This window comes from Pleurodeles waltl, chromosome 6 (assembly GCF_031143425.1).
Source record: "Pleurodeles waltl isolate 20211129_DDA chromosome 6, aPleWal1.hap1.20221129, whole genome shotgun sequence".
NCBI classification, from domain to species: Eukaryota; Metazoa; Chordata; class Amphibia; order Caudata; family Salamandridae; genus Pleurodeles; species Pleurodeles waltl.
In genome coordinates, this window is record NC_090445.1 from 43325927 (window position 1) to 43350964 (window position 25038).

General features: G+C 45.2%; 1 protein-coding gene across 1 annotated transcript in view; it reads left to right on the top strand.

Annotated features, from left to right (window-relative positions):
- The window catches only part of LOC138299142 (complement C2-like), a 479732-nt gene that overhangs the window by 135373 nt on the left and 319321 nt on the right, over positions 1-25038 (top strand). Inside the window, exons 4-5 of the mRNA XM_069237201.1 lie at positions 1782-1955; positions 10315-10413. Of these exons, the coding sequence (XP_069093302.1) occupies positions 1782-1955; positions 10315-10413 (273 nt within the window). The remainder of the gene's footprint in view (positions 1-1781; positions 1956-10314; positions 10414-25038) is intronic.

A 25038-nucleotide genomic window follows, 5' to 3' on the forward strand; every position in this document is an offset into this window, starting at 1 on the left:
TTTCCTGGCAAAGGACATTGGTAAACCTTATTGTCCCTTCGTAGTTTTATGATTGTTTTGCCCTGATTACTGCAAAGTGACCCTGCAGTGTCGTAGTTAAGGTCTTTCAGAAGCGTATCAAATGAGAACCAGGTATGGGGTCCCCTTAACAAATTAAGGAATCAGTTTCTACTCCTTTCCATGTCAAACGTCAAACGTCTTGGGTTGTAGGCACTTGGGGTGATCAGCAAATTGTTTGCATGAGATGTTGTGGGAGGATTTAACAGCAGTTCGATGTGTTGGTCTAAGTGGTCACTCTCTACTCTGTTGAGGATACTGTACTGTAGTGAGTGACTGCAAGTCAACAAAAGTATAATCTAGGGTGGAAGAGGACTTGTTCATAACTCTGGTAAAGGCTGCTGGTTGATCTTGAGGGAGACGGTCGTTGAGTGTGTACAGATCCCTGCATTCCACAGCCATGACGCATTCTTTTCCAAGCCGGTCATTTATGTGGAATGATGTTATTATCAGGGGGATTTCGTTGTCTGCACTTAACACTGAAGACTGATTATAATTGATGTTACTTTCTAGTACATGCATGTTAAAGTCCCCCGATAGGACCAACCTTGCGTTGGGAAACATGTATTGTAAAGATTTAACTAGTTCATATAAAACTTCAAGTTTCCCGCTTTGCCTTTTTTGTTTGGATGCATATAGACTTTGCACAGTAAGAGGCAGGGCTCATGGTCTAAATGTGATGTAGTTAGGGCTGTAAATCTAACACTTTGGGCCCATGAGAGGGCCAAGTCAATCGGAGCTTGTTGCCTTATAGATGTGATCCGACGTATGTTGACATTCCACCTGCTGCTCTGCCTGTCTTTGTTAGTTTCTTGGCGGCTAGGTGGTATTCCTTAAAGCCTGTGATGGAAATCGGCTTCTCCGACCATGTTTCCTGCAACATCTCAATGTCGTATTTTGACAGACGGTTGATGAAATCTTCCTATTCCACCTTGCTGCTTAGGCCATTTACGTTCCAAGAGCACAGGCCACATATTGATTACAGATTGTTGCCAATGAACATTTGCAAAAGTATACTGTACACACGCTTGCACGCCAGAGGGTATCTTTTATTTCCGCCAGAATAATGATTTTCACCTTGCAATGTGTTCTGATGAATGTGCATGGGTTTACATTTTTTCCTAACCAATCACTGGCCAATAGCTCAATTATCATAGATAACTAAACAGACTTAAGCAATCACAAAGCTCCAAGATTGCCCACTGGTTGTATAAATGATCATGGCAACGTTTTCAAACCCTTTACACAATCAATCAGAGCATTTGTAAAGCACACTACTCACCCGTGAGGGTCTCAAGGAACTGATGGGAGAGGGAGCTGCTGCTCGAACAGCCACGTCTTGAGGTGTCTCCTGAAGGTAAGTAGGTCCTTGTTTGTCGCAGGTGGGTGGGAAGAGTGAACACTGCCATTCACCTTGACAGCAAACTGTTCTCACAAATCCCACTGTGAATAGTGCACACAACCTACTCTTGCCTAGTATCCAAATTTAGGCCAGGTCTCACCCATTAATTTAGGGAATTAAGACGCAGAGCAAAAACTTCCTAAAATGGGACATCCATTCACTCAGTCACTGGATAAAAGGAGAGAACACACAACCATGCACCCACTAATAGGACTTTGGGAAGAAGGGAAAAGTTTCCACGAGTGCAGCAGCTGTAGGCATGTCTCTGTACATTGTTACTCTCTCATACTTAGTAACCACTTTCTCTCTTCTTTCTGTTTAGCTGGCCACTGCCCCAATCCAGGGATTCCTATTGGTGGGATGAAAATGGGAGACCGATACCAGATTGACGAAAAGGTCTCGTACACATGCAGCCGTGGTCTGGACTTGGTGGGCTCCAGTGAGCGAGTGTGCCTGGAGTCAGGCGAATGGACAGGCACAGAGCCTAGCTGCGAGGGTAAGCTTTTCATTTCATCTAACACTCTTACTTACCTGCCTACCTTCTGTCATGAATACAGTCTGTCAAAAGAATACCTTTATTACACATGCCCAAGTTATACCCATAGCAGAGGCTTTATTGTTCCTCATGCCTAAAGCCGGCTGCACCCAGAACTGCACTGACAGGCAAGTTAAAAGCAATAATCATTGTTCCTAAACTTATCACGCCAACCAAAAGGTGAACCTTTAGCACGGGTAGGTCAATAAATAGAGATATTTAATTAAACAGAGTATTATATGTACACAAAATCCAAGCACACTGTTTTCACAGAGAGCAGAACCTCACATGATAAACATGGCTCTGCCAAATTACTATTCATCCCACTGGGAGCATTAAGACCCAGAGAGTCACAGACCAATGACATTGTCTATTGGAATCAGTATCATAAAACTGACTGAGATAATCCATCCCTTGTACAATGCAGCCCTGACCAATCACAAACAGAGAAACAGCCTGAGCAAATAACACACTTGAGTCTATCAGTGCTAAACCATCCTCTTACCGAGTCAGTTACCCCATTAGGCTAATCAATCAACATATCCAAAACTCTTAATCATTTCATATTGTTCACCCAGACTAACTACCCAATGCGCTGCTTACTCACTGAGCCAGTGACTACTTACTCAGTCCTAGACCAATGTCCTACTTAACCCTGTCATCCTTCAGAGCCAGTTGCTCCTTCAAGGCAGTTTTTCTCATTGTGCAATTATCCTTCTGGGTAACTCACATCCCTTAGTCAGTCACCCATGTGATCCAGTAAGCCACCTCAACCAACCATCCATCACATCCGGTAATCCTTCCTGACCCAATTAACCCATGAGCTGATCAACTTGTGAGCCATCCATCACCTCTATCTGTCAGTCTTCCTGAGCCAATAACTTCCAGACTAGTTTTCATCCTTATCCAATGGTCTTTCAGGGCCAGTCTCCGATTTAGTTACTAATGGCCTGGTGTGTTATTCCCATTCACAAACCAGGAATGTCAAACTAACACACTGACTGGTTTGCAAATGGAAATACAATTTGCAAAGCAACCTATGCACTAATATGTCCAATGACAAATACTACATTCTCAGCGGGTCGCCAAATTACTTGCCTAATGAATAGTAACTAGGCAGGTTGCAGTTTGTGCCCACCTGTGATTGGCTGTTAGTGTAGAGATGGAGACCCGAATTGGAGAGAAGAAGTCCATTCCTGCATTTACATTGCCTAATTGTAAACAGTTTTCTTTTAAAAACCCGCATCTAATAAAAGGGCCAGTGCTGCTTTCAAAAACATGTTTCTTATTTGTGGATACATTAGGCAGAGCAGGCAGCAGTTCTCTGGCCACTAAGCTGTCAAGTAAGCCCATTCAACAATTTTCCAAAGCCAGGATCTCATCTTGTCGCTCAGGTCATCCTCCATGCCGAAAATATTCCTGAGTTCAACCACCCCCTGAGCCCATCACTCCGATACAAACACTTTCCCGGCTCACGCTTAGTATCCTGCACAAACATCCTCCTGAGGCAATGCCCCAGAACCATCTTATCCATTGATCCTGTCCACCTATGATGATGAATACATATTCAGATGTTCTAAATCCAATTATTTCTTTCCTGTTTGAAAACTAGACACCTAGGGGAATCCAGGATGTGGTGACTTGCATGGATCCCATGACGTTTATTTACCCACGACGCCCTGCAAACCTCAAACTTTGCCTGAAATCACACATTTTTCTTACATTTCTGTGATGGAAACTTCCTGAATCCCCAGAAATCCACAAAATTCCTACCATCCAGCATTGCCCCACCTATGCCGATAAAAATGCTGCTCCACTTGCTGGGCCCAAGACAGGAAAGGATCAAACCAAGGACAATGGGAGCCTGGTTGTGTACTTTTCAAAAATGTCTGTGGTTGGTAGGTTTTCATGGGTGGGGGCCAAGCATGGCCCCAAATCCCACGGCTCCCCCTATTGCTGATCTCTCCACGTAGCACTTTAGGTCCTTTTGTGTCAAGGTCTCCTAGCCAACCCACACATTTTTATAAAGATACTTGAGGGAATGCTGTGTGGTAGGAACTTTGTGGCTCCCCACATATTTCAGACATTTTCCTCAAATAAATGTGAGGGAAGTGTGTTTTTTTAGTCAATGTTTGAGTTTTGCAGGGCATTGTGGGTAAGTATGGGATGCATGCAAAGCACTCCACCCTGAACTCTCCCAGATATATAGTTTTCAGAACGGTCAGGGTCTGGTTGGTTTTTCCAGGTGGCAGCCTACCCAAGCCCAAAAAGTGCAGCCGTTCACATTTGGGATGATACTGGAAGTTAAGCAAGCTCTGCTGGCCCATTTGTAAAAATAACACACAAAAGAATCAAATGTCCTCTTGAGTGCCATTGCAATGGGATGCTTTAGTATGTAGGGGAGCAGAAAGACTGTTGAGGTTTTAGGGGTGAGGGTGATGCTTCATGTTATGCTGGGAAAGACCTACCCTATTATTGTATTAAAAATACACATTGCTGCCATAAAGTGGACTTTCTGCCTCCCCAGGAGGCATATCGGGGGCAGAAAAGAATGTTGCCCCATTTACTTGGGGTGGGGGCATAGCCATGCCCATGCTGGGCAGCCGCCCACCCCTATATTAAAAGAAATCCCTGGCTTCTAGTGAGTTTCCTGACCCAGAGGGGGGCAGAAAGACTTTTAACCCATTTTTATTGGGGACATGGCCATTCACATGGTTGGCAGACCCCACCCCTACACTTCTACCCCACCCCAGGTACAAAACCCCATCTGCTACCCAGGAGGGTGGGGGGACAGAAAGACTGTTTCCCATTTTTATGGGGATGGGAGCATGGCCATGCCCATGCTGTGCAGCCCCCACCCATACCGTTCCAAAAAACAAGTGATCCTTGGTGTCTAGTGGGATTTCAGCCCCCCTGGGGGGAAAATGGGGGAACTGCCCCATATGCCCCCCAGGGGGCCAGAAATCCCATTAGACACCAGGGATTACTTCTGTTTTGTAACTGTAGGGGTGGGGGCTGCACAGTATGGGCATGGCCAAACCCCACTTCCCCCCAAAATGGCTAAAAAGTCCTTCTACCCCCTGGGGGGCAGATGGGGGCAATTACCCCCATCTGCCCCCTAGAGAGGCAGAAATCCCACTAGACACAAAGGATTACTTTTTTGTTTTTAATTGTAGGGGTGGGGACTGCCCAGCATGGGCATGGCCATGCCCCCACCCCAATAAAGATGAGGAAATAGTCTTGACGGAAGGCAGCTCCAAGCTGCTCTCCACATAGAAGTGGCTAAATCCAACTAAGGAATAAACTGTCTGTTGGGATAGTGAAGATATAGCAGGCCTTGTAGATGGCATTTCTTTCTTCATCTCTCAGTCAGATTGTACACTCTCTGCTTGCTGAGCGATTTTGCAACAGCTGGTAAGCAATGTCTTAAAGTGTGAACTTCAATTCTGTATTGTACAAATTGCTGATGAAGGACATGTCTTTATTCATAAAAGCCTGAACCTTTCTCCAGAGACAAATAGCAAACAAAACAAAATATAATCATCCACGTCATATGCCAAATGTATTTACTAGATCAGGGATCTTTATCCTTTTCTGTAGTGAGAGCTACTTCTGATCAGTGAAAATCATTGTGAGCTATAGAGCTATAGAAGGCCAAGCAACTTGTGCATTGTTACCAGCTTCATTGACTTTAACCCTAATGTGCATAGAGCCAGAAGCTATGGTTTGAACAAATTACTTTGACTAGGGGCACTATGACAGGGCTGCCATGTGTTTCACTGAGAGCGTAGTCTATGGGTATTTATGAATATGTGTGTGTATGAATGGATCTATGTTTCTGAGTGACTGAGAGCCTGTGTCTTATGTACTTGTCGCACAGGGCAAGCCTTTTGCCATATGTGGCACCGATGGTACATGTATAACACAAACATGCAACCATTTCTTTTAATAGGAGAAATTTAAAATGCAGAAAAGGTCTGCAAAAATGTCCATAATATTGGACATTGTTCTGCACTTTAAAATTCTCCCATTTAAAAAATGTCTGTCCTTTTCAGTTATGAATATGGCAGCATGTTTACCAGCCAATGGGAGCAAGATGCCTGCTGTGTGTAAATGAAAATGAAGAGTTATCTTTATGTTTATATAGATTCCATAAAACACATAATTTAATATTCCTCCCATCTCAAAGTGTTACATCTACAAACAGCAGGCATCTTGCTCCCAGTGGTCTGTAGACACAGTGACATTATGATAACAGAAAAATACATCCATGTCTTTAAATGGGAGGAATTTAAAGTTAAAGAAACATGCTTCATAAAACATTGACATAGGGCCTGATTTTGAACTTGGTGGGGGAATTACTCCGTTACAACGGTGATGGATGTCCTGTCCACTAAATATAAATCCCATTGTGAGGATTTATATGTCCGTGGATGGGATATCTGTCACCTTTGGAACAGAGTAATACATCCACCAAGTTCTAAATCAGGCCCTAAATGTTTGATAGAACCATTTTTCTTCACTTTAAGGTTCTCCCATTTACAAACAGAAATGACTGTATTTTTCAGTTATAAATATGTCACAGGGTCTACGGGCTACTAGAAACAAGATTAAAATGAAGAGTTAACTTAATGAGTAAGTTACCTCTTCATTTTAATTTTCTCCCTTTCAAAAGCATTCAGAAACATCATTTTGTTCCTGGCTCCAAAACTGAGTTGACAAGGACTTTGATTTAAGAGTTGAATACCTCAGTGCCTCAGTATTTCATCTCTGTGCCCATTCTGGGCCAGAAAGCTGAGAGCATTGCTCATTAGCAGGCCCTCCTATCTGCAGCCTGAAGATAATAATGTGCTTCTTTAAAAATTAACTCAAGGATGCGAGCTACTCTGAAGGTGCCTGGGAGCTACTGATAACTGGTAGCTCGCGGTCCAGGGGTTGGAGACACCTGTACTAGATGCACACATTAGTGTTCAACTAGTCAAAGGGTGTGTACTGCAGTCCTTTTACAACTTTAGCAAAAGTCAGAAGGGGTAAATACTCCGCTCCTTTGCTGAAGTATAACATCAGAAGCCTATGCATGTTGGAGTAAGTGTTTGTCTGACAGGAGAAGGGAATCAAAGAACCAAAAGTGGTAAATCCAAAAGGGTTTATTAATGTCCTCTCTGCGTAGTTGGATCTGAAATTCTGGAGAGTAAAATTGATCAGTGGTGGAGATATGATACTTTTCAGAATCTACTCTAACAGGCAAATCGAAGAGCATTTCACAGAAACCTTTACTTGTTCTCAATGTTGAAGCAACGCTAAACTCTTGTTCTATGTAGTAGAAAGGTCTAGAAGCGGAAAACTAAAAGTTTGGAATACTGAAATATTCGAATGCCCTATTAAATGATATCCCACTCAGTGGACAATCTGCTCAGAACAGCCTCCCCCACGTGCTTCTCCTGGTTAGGATGCAACAGGAGATACATTGTCCTGGAGATTCCAGTCAGAGAGGTGGACTTTTAGGTAATAATACATATGAGACTGCTTTGCTTCTTGCTTGTTTCAACATGTCTGTTGTGTTATCCATCAGAAGGGTTAGGGAAGACTTGATGTTCAGAAACATCTGTTTTGAGCTCCAGATGCTGGGTGTCTGATGATGCATGTTGTGAGGCCCTTCAGCTATATATTTAGGAATCTGTAAAGGAGACCATTTCATCAAAAAATGATTTCAGATTGAACCCATGGTTCATTGTATCTTTTTTTACTGAGGCTCGCAGGCTGACAGCGGTGCAATGCCAGATGAGGCTGAAGAAACCTTATTTTTAGGTTGAGCCTACCAGACAGCTCAAGTGGTGTGGTTGGAAAAGACCTATTAGCTGCTTACCTGAATTTAGAGTGGCTTAAATTCCACCTATTGCTTACCATTGGTTGCCATTTTTGTGCCTCTCATTTGTTTGCTTCTTATTCAATGGTTTTCTTTGTCCATCTTGTGACTTTTCGTGCCTTGGAGCATACATAACTTCTTTACTACTGTTTTTTCACTTCTTTTGTTTCTTCTTGCTTGAGGACTCCCCAAGAATGCATGTGTTTTCCAGTGTCGCTCTTGTGTGCTTTTCACCCCTCTTGAACCCAGGTATTTCTCTTCCCCACCCAGTGCTACATGTTGCTTCTGTCTCTTACCCACGGTATCCTCTCCGATTTGTGCTTTTCCCACCCTCCGTTTGCTGCCTTCTCCCTTTCTTCCCCCCACCTGCTCTGCTGTTACCACCCACTGCTGTCCCGAATCCCGTGGAGCTTTTTTTTAATGGCATTCTCCATCTTGGATAGGTAAATAAAAAAACAAAGCAAATAGTGCGCATGTCATTCCGCTGACACACATGCTTTCTGAAAACGTGTGCAACATGGCACCTTTTTTATTTTTTTGCATGACGATGCTTCACAGCATCCAAGTGCTATACAGAACCTGCAAAAGCAATTGGCAAAGCTGATCATTTCCAAAGACAAGACCGATTGACATTGCCAATGCTTATTACTCCTGCGAGTGGGACTAGGTGAATATGTGCAGAGCTAAGCTGCCGAAATATCTTTGGCACCACCAAACAGCATGAGTGAAGCAAAGCTGAATTGTTTTACTGAGGACAAGAACTTTTCTTGAGGCATGTACGGAAGGCTAAATTAGTCTGTCAGAGCGGGAATTAAATGGTTCATTAAGATGGTGTGAAGCAACACCTATTCAGATTTATCAAAACTCACAGTTGGTGTAGATCATTGCACACCACTCAGATTTTGGACAGTGGTCACGCCAAACTAGTCATTTTTCCAAATAGGGCTAAAGATGTACATATCAAGGGTAACAATGCCAACCACTTTGATGAGAACCTCTGTGCGTATTTGTAGGGCAGAGTATAGCTCCAAATTCAGAACATTTGTGCTAATAGTTTTGGATTCCTGCTACCCACATCAGGTATATTCCATGCTTTTATCTAATGACATTGTGGAGGTACACAGTTTAGAAGACTGCTGACGTCTCCAGCTTCCTATCTGCATTCCTTCCAAAATGCAGAAAAATGATGAAAACATTTACTGAGAAGAAACAGGTTTAGTGTGTATCAGTCTGGAAATGGTCTGATGCCCCTCGCGTTTATAAGGACAAAAGGAAGTAATATCCCAAGACCTTTTCTAACCTCTGGAAGCAATTCAGTAGCGTCCAATCTAGTTGTTTGAATCTCTTGAAGAAGCTCACATGATGATTTGTGAAATGTATCAGTTGATAAGGTGAGAAGTGAATACACATTTAGAGAAAGAACTTCTTAGATGATCTTCAAAACCATGGATCTTCGGTGGGGAGCGTCCTGTGCTGGGGAAGCTTGGAATGCTATGACATTGCCACTGCAGAAGCTATTCCGGATGACTACACAAGAGGAATTCCTATAATCATAAAATATTTGACCTACGGGGACTTATATATAGTGTTTAAAAGTTTCCAAACTCACAGTTCTGAGTGTGAGCTTTTGCAGGCACATAAAGGCTGTCCACACAAAGGTTTGGCAGGTATGGAAAAGCCACATTTGAAAACAAGCCAACATGGCTGGCTTAGCAGAAGGAATGATGTTCAAAGCTTGTATCTCTATTGTGGTAACCATATGAAATTGATCTGTGGGTTATAAAGCATTTGGAAAGGAGTCAGATAAATGAGTCTCTACATCCATCACTGGCAGTGTACCTGAAGTTGGAGCAGTATTTAGAAAAGTCAAAGCCCTTTTATAGCTCTGGTAACTTTCATGAAAAAAATCAGACGTAGAGAATGAAGGATCTAGTGCACTGAAAACTGTAAATATCTTGACCTCCTTCTTAATTAGAAATATTACTTGCTTCAGTATCAATAGGTACTGTAAGTTCACAAATAACCTTTGGAACCAAAGAAGATGTGCCAGGAACTGTAAGTTGATCTTGGCGTTTAGGCAAGCAACTTTTAGATACTGGTGCTGATATGGATTGGTGGCTCCTATCACTTTCCTCAACATTGTCCTTCTTATTGTGTCTGTATTGAGGACGTTTGGACAGATGTAGACCCTGATAAAAGACAGTGTACCAGTGCTGCCTTCCTTACTACTTTCGCATTTCCTTTACTCCTTCTTTCTGCCCTTCAGTTCTTCCTTTCTTCCTGCCTCCTTTCCAGCCCTTACAGAGCATCTCTACCTCAATTGAGTACTTTATGTTATTTTTATGTTTTGTTATGTTATGTTAATATTGATTTGAATAGCACTGTATTGCAATTAGTATAGCCTCTGCAGCACCCTCACAGGTTTAATACAAAATATCATAATCTTCTTTACAGCTAAATATTCCTTCGACCTACCAGAAGATGTCAAAGCACAATTTATATCATCCGCCACGAATGTACGGGACCTGCTAAACCCATTCAAGAAAAAAAAAGGTACCTTTCGCAACATGAAAGGAAAATGTTTAAAGAAAACAATAACTTTATATATCTTCAGGATACATACTGTTTTTGCAGTTGACATTTTTCATTCAGAACATGCTGTGGTACCAGAGCTGTACATCAACGTAGAACAAGTATACCAATACCCTTGCCTTATCCTGTCAGTCAAACCCATTTTTAAGTCTTGCCAGAATCATGTTTTCCAAAACATATCATCCAAGAATAAATACATGTATGAAGGATCTTAATCAGCACAGACCATTGTTCAAATGTCCCTCAAATAATGCTCCCTCCCACCAGAGCACAAAGTATGAGTAGTGGACCAGCCCACATCAGCCATTAGATGGCTTCACTGCATTTCTCCCTTTTACATGTATGTATACACCTAAAAAAATAGTTCCCAAAGGATAACATTTTTGCAACACTTGCCCTTGCCAGTGACTACTAGTCATTTTACATAGTAGGGTGTCATCAATTATTTCCATAACACTCAAGATATTTATTCTAAGTTGCAATATTGACTCATCGCTGTCTACCTGCTTTGGTATATTTATTTAAGCTTTAGAAAAACAAGTACAAAGCTTTAAAGTATCAAGAGTGTATTACAGATTTCTAGGTTGAAGCCACAGCCCCCCAGCTATGGAATTTCAAGCAATTGTATCTGACTTGAGAGGAACCTCTTGTAACCACTTGAGGAACTGCAGCAGTTTTGCAATCCTTCCACTTATTTGACAATCCTCTGGTATTGCATTTGCATGTGTGCATTGTTTGCAAAAACTCCAGGATGTTATAGTCATCCCGCAATAGTTGTGTAGCTGGAATTCTGTACTGGGGTGCAAATTTTAATATCTAATAAGAAAGCAAAAGTGAAACTGTGGAAGTGAGTCCATGGCAAGTGTGATCTTGTAGAAGTGAATATGTTTGTTTATTGGACTTGTTTGTAAAACTCTTGGATGTAGGTACAAAGCAGTGGTGTGTGTATTTTCTCAAGATGCTCATTGCATAGATGCAGACAAAAACTTGCTGCCTCTGCCAGACACCGATTCTTTGGGGACGCCCACTCAAGGAAAAATCCTCATTAGGCAGATACAGTTGCAGTTCTCAGAGGTATGGCCTCTGGATATCTTGTAAAATGGTCCACTAAGACCAGGATAAACCTGTTGCCAGAGGCTGTCTTGGGGTCCAGGGGCTGAATAATATTGATGCCTACCCTTTCAAAGGGGGTGCCTATGCTAGGTAAGGGTGCAGGGGAGCCTTCAGCTTTTTCCCTGTCTTCCCACTGGTCTGGCAGGTCAAGCAGGTATTGCAGAATGCATCTGAGGACACTTTCATCCAGGGCCAGTAAAAGTTGAGAACAAGCCTGGTAAAGGTCTTGTCCTGGCCCAAGATGTCCGGTCAGGGAAATCTCTTGCTCTAACCCTCATAGGAAGGCCCTGTAGCATTGGGGAACAGCTAGTGCCCGTGTTGCCCCATGCACAAGTGCCTTGGGTTCACTGTGCAGGAGGCCATTTTCCCAATAGATGTGGTGATCTCCAGAGGTATCACCAGCTGCCTGGTATTCAGCCTGTTGCCAGGGTTGGGCACTCTCTCTGTGCCTTCAGGATTATCCTCTGTTGCTGCTTGCAGCCTCTTGACCGCCTCATAGGACGGAGGGCAATCTGTAGGTCCACTTTGGAAGCTTTCCTGCCCACATCCAGCTCCCTCTCCTTGCAGAGCGTTTGCAGCACAAACTTGGTGAGATTGTCAACAGTCATCAGCTCCATCTCCATGACAGTAGAGTGACAGTAGAGTAATGTAGGGTTACTTACATTTAGAAAGAAACAACCAATGGGGACTAAGGAGAATTTAAAAAGAAGTCACTCTGATGCCAGATTATTTATCTGGGATTTTTATGTAACACAAAACAATGTGTGGTACTGTACAAACACAAGTCCTGACCCACACCGCTGAACACCAGTGTGAGAAATTGGGTTGTTGGTTGACTGGGGTTTGAGCCCTGGACAAGCAGCAGTCACAATCCCTTGCAGGCAAAAAAGTCACAACTTGTGCTTAACTCTGGGTAGCTTGGCACAAAAAGCAGTCAGAATTAACTTAAAGACAATGTGCAAACTATTTATGCAGCACACAAACAGTAATAAAGTGAAAACACAAAAAAAATCCTAATCTAATTTATAAAAAAAAGAGTACATATTAATAAATTATTTGACACCAAAACAACAAAAATCCAATCAGAAGAACAGTTATGAATTTTTAAAGTTTAAGGTCCAAAATAGCACTTAAGAGCAAAAAGCTCCAACTACAGACATCTGGACACGTTAGACTAGAGCAAAGTCAAACGTTAAGGATGGCTGCTATGGAGCAAGGTTTAGATACACAAAGTGGATTGTGCCCGATCAGCGCTTTCCTTCGAACTTAGGGCCACATTACGAGTTTGGCGGTCGGACCACCAGACCACCATGTTGGCGGTCCCAAAAAAGCCACCATGTTGGTGGTCTTCCAGACCACCCTATTATGAGTTACACAGGCAGGACCACCGACCGGCAAGCAAAAAAAGGCTGACTGGCAGTGGCGCGGAGGCCCGTAAATAGGTGGTTCAAACTCCAGCACCGACAGCCCCGCGACCAACCACTGACCGTATTACAAGTTCAAAGTCGCAGTGGCGGGCACCCATGATGGTCAACCAATGGCAGTCCGAAACACTGCAGGCCGCTGTCACCGAAGTAATACACACCTGCACATTGGTTGGATTTGAAAACAACACAGCTGACACTGTAAAACACACCCCTTCACACACCACAATCCTCTGCACTTTGGAAAGAGCCAACAAGACAGAGCGCATAAAAAACTCCATAGAATAGGCACCCCTTTAATTTTTTTTCAACATCCCATACCACACCCTGCACACAATTGTCCAGTCACACCCTTTTGTACTTCCTCTCTTCAGTAAGTCACTGTCTCCTGTAATTTTTTTTTCAACCATGGCACGTATTAAAAATCCATGTATCACTGATGAAGAGTTAAGAGTCATGGTGGATGAACTAATAGGAGTTGAGTCATAATTGTTCGGAACACTACTCCCAGTAGTAAAATAGAAACGTGTGATGGGATAGTTGACAGAGTGAATGCTATAAGCCCTGACTTGTGCACAAAGGAGAACATCAGGAAGAGGTGGAACGACCCCAGTGCCAAGGTCCGTTCCCTGGCCTCCAGGCACCGGCTGCAGGCCAAGAAGACTGGCGGTGGCACTCCCACTCCTCTCTTACATCTCCATCCCTCGGAGGAAAAGGTCCTGGCCAACCTGCATCCTGAGGGCTTGACAGGAATACCTGGGGGAGTGGGGTCTGGTAAGTTACAACAATAAAAATGCCACCAAAATGTTATGTAATGCATGCTTACTGCTCACCTTTTGCCATCTTCACTGTTACTCCACCCATCAGTCTAGTGTCCACCTGTCCAAAGACCCCTGCCTGGCATCTCACAATTGAAGTAGACTCACCTGGGGAAACAACATCTGTGTATAGTGTGTTTAGTACAGGAACTGACATGACTACAACTCCCAGCAGGCACTGTTCCTGTAACTCTAAAAAACAGACCAGTGTCCTCTGCTTCACAGACCCGTATTTGTAAACTCACAATTGAATTATACTCACCTGGGAGGATAACATTTGTCGAGTGTGTGTAGTACAGGGACTGACATGACTGGAAAGGCCAGGATTTACTGTTACTGTTACTCCACTCAGCCAGCCCAGTGTTCTCTTCTCCAAAGACCCCTGTTTGTCAACTCCCAATTGAAGTGTACTCACCTGGGAGGATAACATTTGTATAGTGTGTGTAGTACAGGGACTGACATGACTGGTAAGGCCAGGAGGCACTGTTACTGTTACTTCACTCAGCCAGCCTACTGTCCTCTGCTCCAAAGATACTTGTTTGTCAATTCCCAATTGTAGAGTACTCACCTGGGAGGATAACATTTGTCAAAAGTGTGTAGTACAGGGACTGACATGACAGCTAAGGCCAGGAGACATTGTTATTGTTACTCCACTCAGCCAGCCCAGTGTCCTGTGCTTCAAAGTCTTCCGATTGAAGTGTACTCACCTGGGAGGATAACGTGTATAGTGTGTGTAGAACAGGGACTGACATGACTACAACTCCCAGAAGGCCCTGTATTTGTAACTCCAAGCATCAGAGCAGTGGTCACTTGCTCGAAAACATTTGTTAGTGAACTCTCAATCGAAGAGTGCTCATCAGGGGGAGAACATTGGTCTAGTGTGTGTACTAGAGTGAGTGACATGACTGCAACTCACAGCAGGCCCTGTATCTGTAACTCAAAACACCAGCACAGTGTTCTCTTCTCCAAAGACCACTGTTCATAAATTACAAAATGAAGTTTACTTACCTGAGGTGATAACATTTGTCAAGTATTGGGGAGTAGTGAGAGTGACAGGACTGTATCTCCCAGCAGTCACTGTTCCTCCAACTCCAAACACCAGACCAGTGTTCTCTCCTAAAAGACCCACGTGTCTTAACTCTCTATTGAGGTGTACTCATCTGGGAGGAAACCATTTGTAAAGTGTGTGTAGTACAGGGAGTTACATGACTGCTAAGGCCAGGAGGCCCTGTTTCTCGACAACCAAACACCAACAGACTGTTCTATTGCCCGAGGACCCCTGTGTCTTAACTCTCAATTGAAGTGTACTAGCCTGTGAGGATACCATTTATACAGTGTGTGTAGTACAGGGAGTTACATGACTGCAACTCACAGGAGGGTCTCTTACTAACACTCCAACCACTAATCCAGTGTCCTCTTCCCATAAGAAGTGTACTCACCGGGGGGATGGCATTTCTCAAGTGTATGAAGTAGATGGAGTGACATGACTACTAAGGCCAGGGGACTCTGTTTCTCCAATTCCAAACACAAGCCCAGTGTATATTTGTCTAAAGATCCTTGTCTGTTAACTTACAATGGAAGTTCACTCTCCTGGGAGGATCACAATTGTCTAGTGTTGGGAACTAGTGGGAGTGACCTGAATGTAAAGCCCAATGGGCCCTGTTTTGCTAACTCCAATTGCCAGTCCAGTGTCCACTTGCCCCAGTGCATCTGTTAGTGAACTCACAAAGGAAGTTTACTTACCTGAGAGGATAACATCTGGCTAGTGTTGGGAACTAGGGGAGTGGCCTCAATGCAACTTCCAGGAGGCACTGTTCAAGTAACTTCAAATAGCAGAACAGTGGTCACTTGTCCAAAAACCCTTACCTGATCACTCTTAAATGATGTTTACTCACCTGGGAGGGGCCAAGATACAGATCAGCTCAACTTAGAGATGTGTCTGGCCACCTAGCTTAATCTTGAACTGCTAAGCCAAGATCAAACTATTAAGGACAGGAAGGATACCTCATCCAGTGTGCAACATATATGAAGAACAAGGCTTTAAGATGCATCGCCAGAATGGTATTGGCTGCATACACATTCATGATGACTCAATCACATATTCAACAAACTCCTGGGTCAGCCTGCATAACAATCAACTAGGCCTCAAAATGGTAAAAGCCACATCCTGCTCAGCCACTGTTTTGCTGGCATTCTCTGCTCACCATTCCCAAATTCTAATGAACTGCTAAATTCAGCAGTTTCTTAACTTAAATGGAATTGGCATGCTTCACAAATGTCAGAGCAATACAACCAATAGCATGGGTACCTGTCACAAAAGGATAACCTGCAAATTAACTTTGTACACAGGCTTTGCAAAATTTCACTGTAAACGTTTGGAGGTAGATGTAACAATACAACCAGTAACATTGTATCTTCACATCAACAGGTCCACACTGGGCACACAGAGGCCACAGATGAGACTGCCGCTACCCCCCTGGATGAAGCCCTCAGTGATGACAACACTCCTGGACGTCTGGACATGGAGGACAGGTCAGGCCCATCTGGACAACCTGGCCAGACCCCTACAATGAGTCTCACTGTAGCCACATCAACACTTCCCAGCCAGGTTGCCTCGCCCTCACAGGCATCCTGAGTCACAGCACAAGACCTCGAACAATGATGGTCTTTGAACCAGTAGTAGGGGGCAACCAGTGGCAAGGGCACAGGTCTGTGGGGTAGGGTGCATGGGAGGGATGTTGTGGGCCACCAGGATGAGGTTACTGGGAATACTCCTGGCCAGGACATCATCAGCCAAGTCTTGGGGGTCTATCAGGAGTCCCAAGGTGTGATGGGCCTGGTACTTTCTGAACTCCAGGAGATGAAGCAGGTGCAGAGGGACATCCATAGGGACATGCTTCAGCAGTGGGAGGCCACCAATACCTACCTGGACTCCATAACAGGTGTGTTGAGGGACATTAGCAGTACCTTGATCAGGGATCGTCAGCAACACTCTTTCCCTTCCTTTGGAGTATCAGCATCAGGTCCTTCTTCAATAGTGCCAGCCAATGGAAGGGAGGCCCTGTCAGGGGAAGAACCTGCGCCAGACACCCCTACCTCTGTAGCAGCAGCTCCTCCCACCCCCAAGAGCGAAGACATCCAGCTAAGAATCCAGGAGGTGCAGATGGCCAGACACTGACCACTGCCAGCAAGTTACCACTTCCTGAAGGATCGTCTTTGTGTGTCACATATTCACTCTGTTGAATGTTCTTCAACCACCTTCAATTTCCAATGTGAGAAGTACACTGGACTTTGGACTTCCAGTGCTGTGGCATCTACTAGAATGATTTCATCCACCATGGCTGAACCCTTCACTTTTCTGTTCCGTCATGTCCCTTATTTTTATTCTATGCACAAATTCACAATAAATACCACCTATCACAAAGTTTGTGTCTACTTGCTTCTGTTTCAGTTGTTGCTATGTAGAGATGTAAGACCATGTGAAGCAAGTGATGAAGATACAAGATACTAGTGCAAGGAAGGATGTGTTACATGTGCAGTGTCCTGCTAAGGATTACAAGCAACACACACAAACACATTGGTACAAGTGTCTAGTCACACCAAACATTTTATGTCACTGTACAGCACATAGGCTGCCCATATGTCTGGACTGTCATAGCCAAGAATGTCTCACTCATATTGTGTCAGGGTAGATACATGGAGGTACAGTCCCTCAGACCACAGAAGAAAGGGCCTTGTGAGACATTGTCCTGTAGAATAGGCAAACAGAGAAGTGAATGGGGTCACCAACTTGAGCCTTATCACATACCAAAACCAAGTAATCCAACATCACATAAACCAAGATACAGACAGAGGGCAGTACAACTGTCCCTGATCACAGGTCCATCATAATCCAATCACTATGTATTCGGTGGTATGACAAATACGTGTCAGAGTTGTGGCACAGGCACTGTGGCTTGCAATGATGAAACATACCTGCAGCTACATACAGGTCATACAAGAAGAGCGTTTAGCCTATGTGAAGGGTGAATGCCTGGCTTGCACTTGATGACAACATATTTCATGCCTACATAACCACACACATGATACAATCGGCCCAACACAGCACAAAATACAAGTATATTGTGCACTTCAGACCTTCCACCCAAACACTGTTCAAGCTGCTTTGGCACATTGCACACACACAAACAGGACAGAGGTGACTTACCATCCAGCCAGGCACCATCAGCTGGGGAATAGTGCTGTTCCACATATTGAAGGCGTCATGGACTGAACCCGGATAACAGGCACAGACCTGTGAAATGTATAGGTCCGGCAAATATACAACTTGGAAGTTGATGGAATGGAAGATCTTCCTGTTGCGGTATACTTTCTCATTGGCATGTGGTGGGACCAAGGCAACATGTGTGCGATCAATAGCCCCCACCACATGTGTGATGTGTGCAAAACCATAAAAGTCAGGCTTCACATTGGCTAAATCCTCACGTCGGGGAAACTGGATATAGCTGTCAGTATGTTTCAACATTGATGAGAGGACATCCTTCAACACCAGACTGAACATAGGTTGGGACATACCTCCAGATCAGGCTACTGTATGTTGGATGGAGTCTGTGGCTATGAAGGGCAACACTGACATGACTTGTACAATGGATGGTATGTTGTTTGGATAACTAATAGCTGGCATCAGATCTGGCTCCAACTGACAACATAAGTCCACTATTATTCGCCGATTCAGCAGGTAAAGGAGGATTATGTGCCTTTCTTACATGGTCTGAAGGTCTGGCAGTGGACAGAGGACAGGTGGTTGTCACATCCTCCCTCTCCTTGGCTACCTTTATATGACAAGAACATTAGTCATTGTGTCCACAGCAACATACATGATGCATGTCAAGGATAACATGTGAGAAGACAATTTAGAAGGGATGGACATGGCAAACAGTACACATCAAAGCAATAACACAAGGGCCACATGTTAACCCCCTTGGTTTGCCACACATGTGTACACATCATGTATCTGGACCTAAATTAGAATTGTGCATCAAAATTCTACTTGAAATGTGACTGGATGTCTCAGGCACAAAAATTACCTTTGACGAGGGTGGACTGTGCCCTCTGCCATCTGTGCCCTGCAGCATAATAAAATGTTATTTGAGTAGTTGGACCAACAGGACAATACAGGATAAGCAGTTTTTTTTAGCTCAAAACAACATTTCCCGAGGTGTGACACAGTTTTTTAAACCCAATTCTGCATTTCAGGCCTGTAAAAGGGCGGCTGCCTGACCTACTCCACTTAGGAACTGCCTGCAACTGCTGGCAGAAGTTGTCATACCGGTAGGCGGTTGCAACAGCAACGGACAAAGCTGCAGGCTAATGTTGTTACCAGTGGTGGTCGCAGGCCAATGGCTGTGTCCACTGGCAGTGACAACAGTGTACGTGGTTGATGTGACCGCCATGTTCTACAAAATTCCTCACTTGACTCCTGACACTGCTGCCAGCAACACCTCCTCTACCGAGCTGCTGTGTACCGCCTCTGGGAGCAATCATGCCACATCCAGCAGGTGATAGGGCCCCTGCCTTCTCACTGGAGGAGTTTAAGATGCTGGTGACTGAGGTCCTTCCCCCTGTATGGACAGTTCTATGGTGCACCAGAGGAGCAGGTAAAAGCCTCATACACACAGTTTTCTCTGTATTTCACCATCCTTTCCCTTGTCGCAGGCTAGATTGTGCCCATGTGTGCCAGACTGAGTACTCATGTGCCTGTAGACGCAGTTATGTGGCATCAACGGGAGAGTCAATGTGCAGGTATTGGTGGCCAGTGCCATATGTTGAATTCATTCACATTGTGGTGTGTTTGTTTTTTGTATTCCCTGATCCACCTTTTTTTCGGATGTGCAGAATTAGGTGAGGTGATTTTACAGCCATCACTGACATCGCTTTTCTCATAAATGTATAGGTGAGTCAACATGTATGTACATGTTGTAGGTGTCAATTGTGAGTAATGTGAGCTATGTGTATGTTGCCACAGACATTTCTTCAGACATCTGCCTTTGCTAGACTGTTGTTTGTAAGGCATGTCATCACTATCTCTGCCGTTCAGGTTGGCACACACACCACATGCCAGTTTGCTGTTGGCTACATGGTGTACTGTAATGCATGGAAGTGATGGGAATGTGGTGGGGAGTCACTGTGGCACTGTGCCCGCTCCCTGTACCCCTGCAGATCCTGTAATGTGGCCAATATGAGGCTCTGGTATTATATGCTGCCCGGAATGCCTCATTCCTTTGATCAGATTGGGAATGGGTACAGGGGTGGGTTACTGATCTGTGACAGATGTACACTTAGCAAGCATCATTGTCAATGTGTCTCTCTGACTCCTGACAGGTCCCTTACTCCCACAGACTGTTGTCACCTTCATACAGGTCATATTTGTCCTGTGCAGGCCTACTGCATAACTGACATTTCCACAATGCAGACTGCGCTGATTCCTGGGAGACCACAATATATGACTCAGTAGCTTGGTCACATAGCAGAAACTAGACAATGCATGCCTTTGCTTGTTGGAAGCCACCTATGTAGTATGGACACATATGTCCAAAAGTGTGTTCTGTGGTACAGATACATAAAACAGAAACCCACCCCCTGAAGTGGCATGAGTCTGCCTTTGTTATTGCAAATGCCCACAGATTGACAGGCTAGACACTTTCTGTACCCACCATGCCAGTCCCTTCATTGTCACCCATGAGTGATGTTTGAGTTTGTAGTCTGGCAGTAGCCTGTAGGGACTGTATGAAGAGAGTCATTTCACAGACTGTGGGGGTCATTTTGACCTTGGCGGACGGCGGAGGCCGTCCGCCAAGGTACCGCCGCTGAATGACCGCACCGGCCATTCAGACATTTCCTCTGGGCCGGCGGGCGCTCTCCAAAAGAGCGCCCGCCGGCCCAGAGGAAATGCCCCTGCAACGAGGACGCCGGCTCAGAATTGAGCCGGCGTAGTTGCAGGGGTGCGACGGGTGCAGTTGCACCCGTCGCGTATTTCAGTGTCTGCTTAGCAGACACTGAAATACTTTGCGGGGCCCTCTTACGGGGGCCCCTGCAGTGCCCATGCCATGGGCATGGGCACTGCAGGGGCCCCCAGGGGCCCCGCGGCACCCCCTACCGCCATCCTGTTCCTGGCGGGAGACCCGCCAGGAACAGGATGGCGGTAGGGGGTGTCAGAATCTCCGCAGCCATGGAGGATTCACAAGGGCAGTGGTAAACCGGCGGGAGACCGCCGGTTTACCCTTTCTGGCCGCGGCTGAACCGCCGCGGTCAGAATGCCCTCGGGAGCACCGCCAGCCTGTTGGCAGTGCTCCCGTGGTCGGTGACCCTGGCGGTCACCGGCCGCCAGGGTCAGAATGACCCCCTGTGTGTGTTGGTCCATTCATGCCTAAGGAGTATACCTTTCAGAAGCCACAGAGGTGTGATGTGTTTCATAGTGGCTCACATCTCAGTCAGGTTGCTAGAGCATGTCCCACAAGATGTCAGTAAGCCTACCTAGTTATTTTAGGGCCCAGAGCAGGTTGGTGTGTTGATCTGCAGAAAAGGGAAATGTATGTCTGTAGTCATGGCCCTGTACTTATTGGCTTGTAAGTGTCACACTTAGGTAGTAATGAAAAAATTGGAAAGTTCAAGCTTGATGTAACTGACAATAATGTGACTCATTCATTTGTGATGAAACTTGTGATCATGAGCTCTTGATTTGTCTTTTGCATCCATGCAGGTCAATGCCTATCAAAAGAAAGGAATATGGAGAGCCATCCACAGGAAGGTGCAGACCTCTGGGGCCCACAGCCAGCGGAGTGCCCACTGCAGAAAAAGGTGGGAGGATCTGAGATGCTGGGCCCAGAAGATCACGGCGGCCCAGCTGGGGCTGTCCTCCCAATGCCCGTCGGACCATGCCCCACCTAGTGGCCTGCATTCTGTTGGTGGCCTATCTGGAGCTTGATGGGCGTTTGAGAGGAGCACAGCACCCACAAGGGGTTGAGTACAGGGCATATTCCTGTCTGTCACACTTCTAAGTGATTGAGTGAGATTCTGACTGCTCCCCCTGACAATTAGGGATGAGCCATGTGTCACATAGTAGATGAGAGATAGTTTGTCTTGACATGCCATTTGTTTAATACTGATGTGGCTTGCATATTGTACCAGGTACCTAGGACAACTGGGTGGAATCCTCAAACCACTTGCTGGGAAAGGACTACATATGGCTGTGTGCAGTTATCAAACAAGTACTGTTTGTTGTTGTAGTGTGGGTATTTTCTATGCAACAGACCACTACTCCTCAGTGTTCCAAGCCAAAGGCAAGTATGTGATAGATCACTGTCCTCAGCCATGTGTCTGTGTACATGTGTATGTTGGCATCTGCCACCCAGAAGCTTGTTTTCTTCAGTGTATGATGTGTGCTGGTGCCTCACTGCAGTCTGTAATGTGAAGGTGTCTAACATACATGTGACAAGGCTTACATTGTTTTTTGGATGCAGCTAGTGATCACTAATTTCCCTTGGTATGTGTGGACTGTCCATTGACATGTATTGTGTGTCATCACTGTTGCAAACATTCCTTGTGCCTACCTGTCAGCATGTGTCCCTTTCTCTTTAGAAAACATTTATAAGCAGGCAGTTTCAGTTATGGTCTATTGGATGATGTCTGTATGCCCTCATATATACATGAATGGCAAATTGTTTGTGGAATAGTACATTTACAAAGGGGTTACATTTCAGGTTGTGCCACATGCAGGAGTGTGTCGTCATTGTGAATTGTCTGACACATTCCCTCATGCAACATAGTATGTAAGTTGGCATGTACAATTGCATGAAAAATGAGGGACACGACAGGTAGGCCTAGAGTTTAAAGCCACAATGTGAATAGCTATGACTTTGAAGTGGCATTAGGTGAAAAAATAAACTGCACATGTGTTATGGGTAAGGTGTGTGCCCTGACTGTTGGCCTGCATCATGGAGTGACATGCAGTTATGTTTTGGATACGGGTTTGGGTACAGACAGACATCTGGGTCTGCATGACCAAGATTGGGACAGTGATATAGCTTCCTATTGGGCAACAGGTTGAGGGCTTTCTACAAGCCTTGTACCTTCTGTGTCTCTCCAACATGCAAAGGACGAATGGCTTCTACAGAAGCACTCAGAGAATGTAATTGTGGGGGTGCCAGACATTAATGGTGATTGGGGCTTGCTGATTCATTGTCTTGTGTATTTTGGGGACATCTCTCCCTGACATATTGTACATGATGTCTACTGTGTTCATTTCCATTCCACGTGTGTGGCCTATCTGAGTAACATTAATACTACCTCCTTGGCTCTATTTAGACAAATATCACTTGGTACAGACATTCATCCACGGACAGACATCTGGGTTTGCATGACCAAGATTGTGCCTTCTACAAGTCCTTGCAACTTATGTGTCTCTCCAACATGCAAATGACTAATGGCTTCTACTGAAGCACTCAGAGAATGCCATTGTGAGGGGTGCCAGGCATTAGTGGTGATTACTCTGGGGCTTGCTGATTCATTGCCTTGTGTATTTTGGGGACATCTCTTCCTGACATATTGGACATGATATCTACTGTGTTAATTTCCATTCCACATGTGTGGCCTATCTAAGTAACATTAATACTACCTCCTTGGCTCTATTTGGACAAATATCACTTCGTGAAGAGTAATTGTTGATATGTTTCCAGTGTGACATGGGTATTTCCATGTCACCTTCTCCAGTCTATTGTACTTTTCTCATCAACATGGCTGAATTTTGGAGCACCATTTCTTATTGTTGGACCATTATGTATGTGACAATTAGATGCGTGCATGACCTTGTGTGGGACCTGTGGAAATGGACTTTGTATTGGCTTACTATTGTATGCCAACAGGTGACTGAGGTCTGCTCCATGGGATAAAGCTTTTAGGGTGATGAGGTCTCCTAGTTGTTGAATGGTTATTGTGATTGCACAAATTCAGCCATGCAATTGTAGTTGTCTGAGGTCCAAAGATTTCTGTGGGCAACTGTTGATATTTTAGATGGCATGCATGCATATGGTACGGCACATGTATGGGCCACTTAGGTGGAGTTTATTGCTGGGGCCTACTTGACATCATGGTAATGTTTGCTAATCAGAGCTGTTGTTCAATGTTGATTATGGACATGTGATGACCCTATTCCTCTTTGTCGAGGCAGCGTCAGCACAGGCAAGTGGAGGAGATGGGGCAGAGTCGAGTGGGGAAGCATCTGGCCACGGGACCTCGGGTCAAGACACCACTGACACAGAGGTACCCAGTGGCCCGGAGGGTGAGGGAGTGCCACGGAGGAGACCGGATCTACGTTCTCAACATCATCAGATTCCTCCTACAGTGGGCGTTCCCTAGTGGCGGTGGACCCATTGCGGCATCTCCCTGTACCATCCCTGCCTGCCAGCCCCGTTCTATCACCGCCCTCCCTGCTGCTCCCCACCAAGTTGGCTGGGCCTGCTCACCCAAGAGGGTGGGCGTCTTCTTTGCTGTAGGCACCTCCGCCCCAGCCCCTGTTGCCCCTGCTGCCCTCAGTGAGGAGGCTATTGAACTCCTGAGAACGATCTCTGCGAGTCAGTGAGCCATTGGGAATGCCATCCAGGGATTGGTCACCCAACTACAACAAACCAATGCATTCCTGGAAGGCATTCATAATGCAATGGCTGGCCAACAGAGACCTTTTCAGGCTCCGTCCTCCCTCCAACTCCCTCTACTCAATCCAAATCCCTCCTTCCCCTACCTACCCAAAGCACACAGACAGATCCGCAGGCATCCACATCAACAGCCAAGAGGAGCACACACAAACACAAGCACCACAAGACACACCAGCACGCATGCAGACAACAGCCACCCACAGACACAACAGTCATAACTTCCCTGAACACCACCATCACCCCCAGCATCACACACACGACATCCAGCATATCCGCAGGCACCACACCAACAGTCAGTGACACACCCACCATACCCATAGACACCACCCCAGCAGACCTCCAGACATCCACCACAAGCACCGCAGACACCACAACTACAGACACATAGACTTCCATCACATCCATCACATCCAGCCAACCCGAAGTCACCACCCCAACACACACACACACATCTACCACTCCATCCCTCGGCACGTCCATCTCCCTTACCCCCAAGACACACAAATGCACTCACTCACTCAC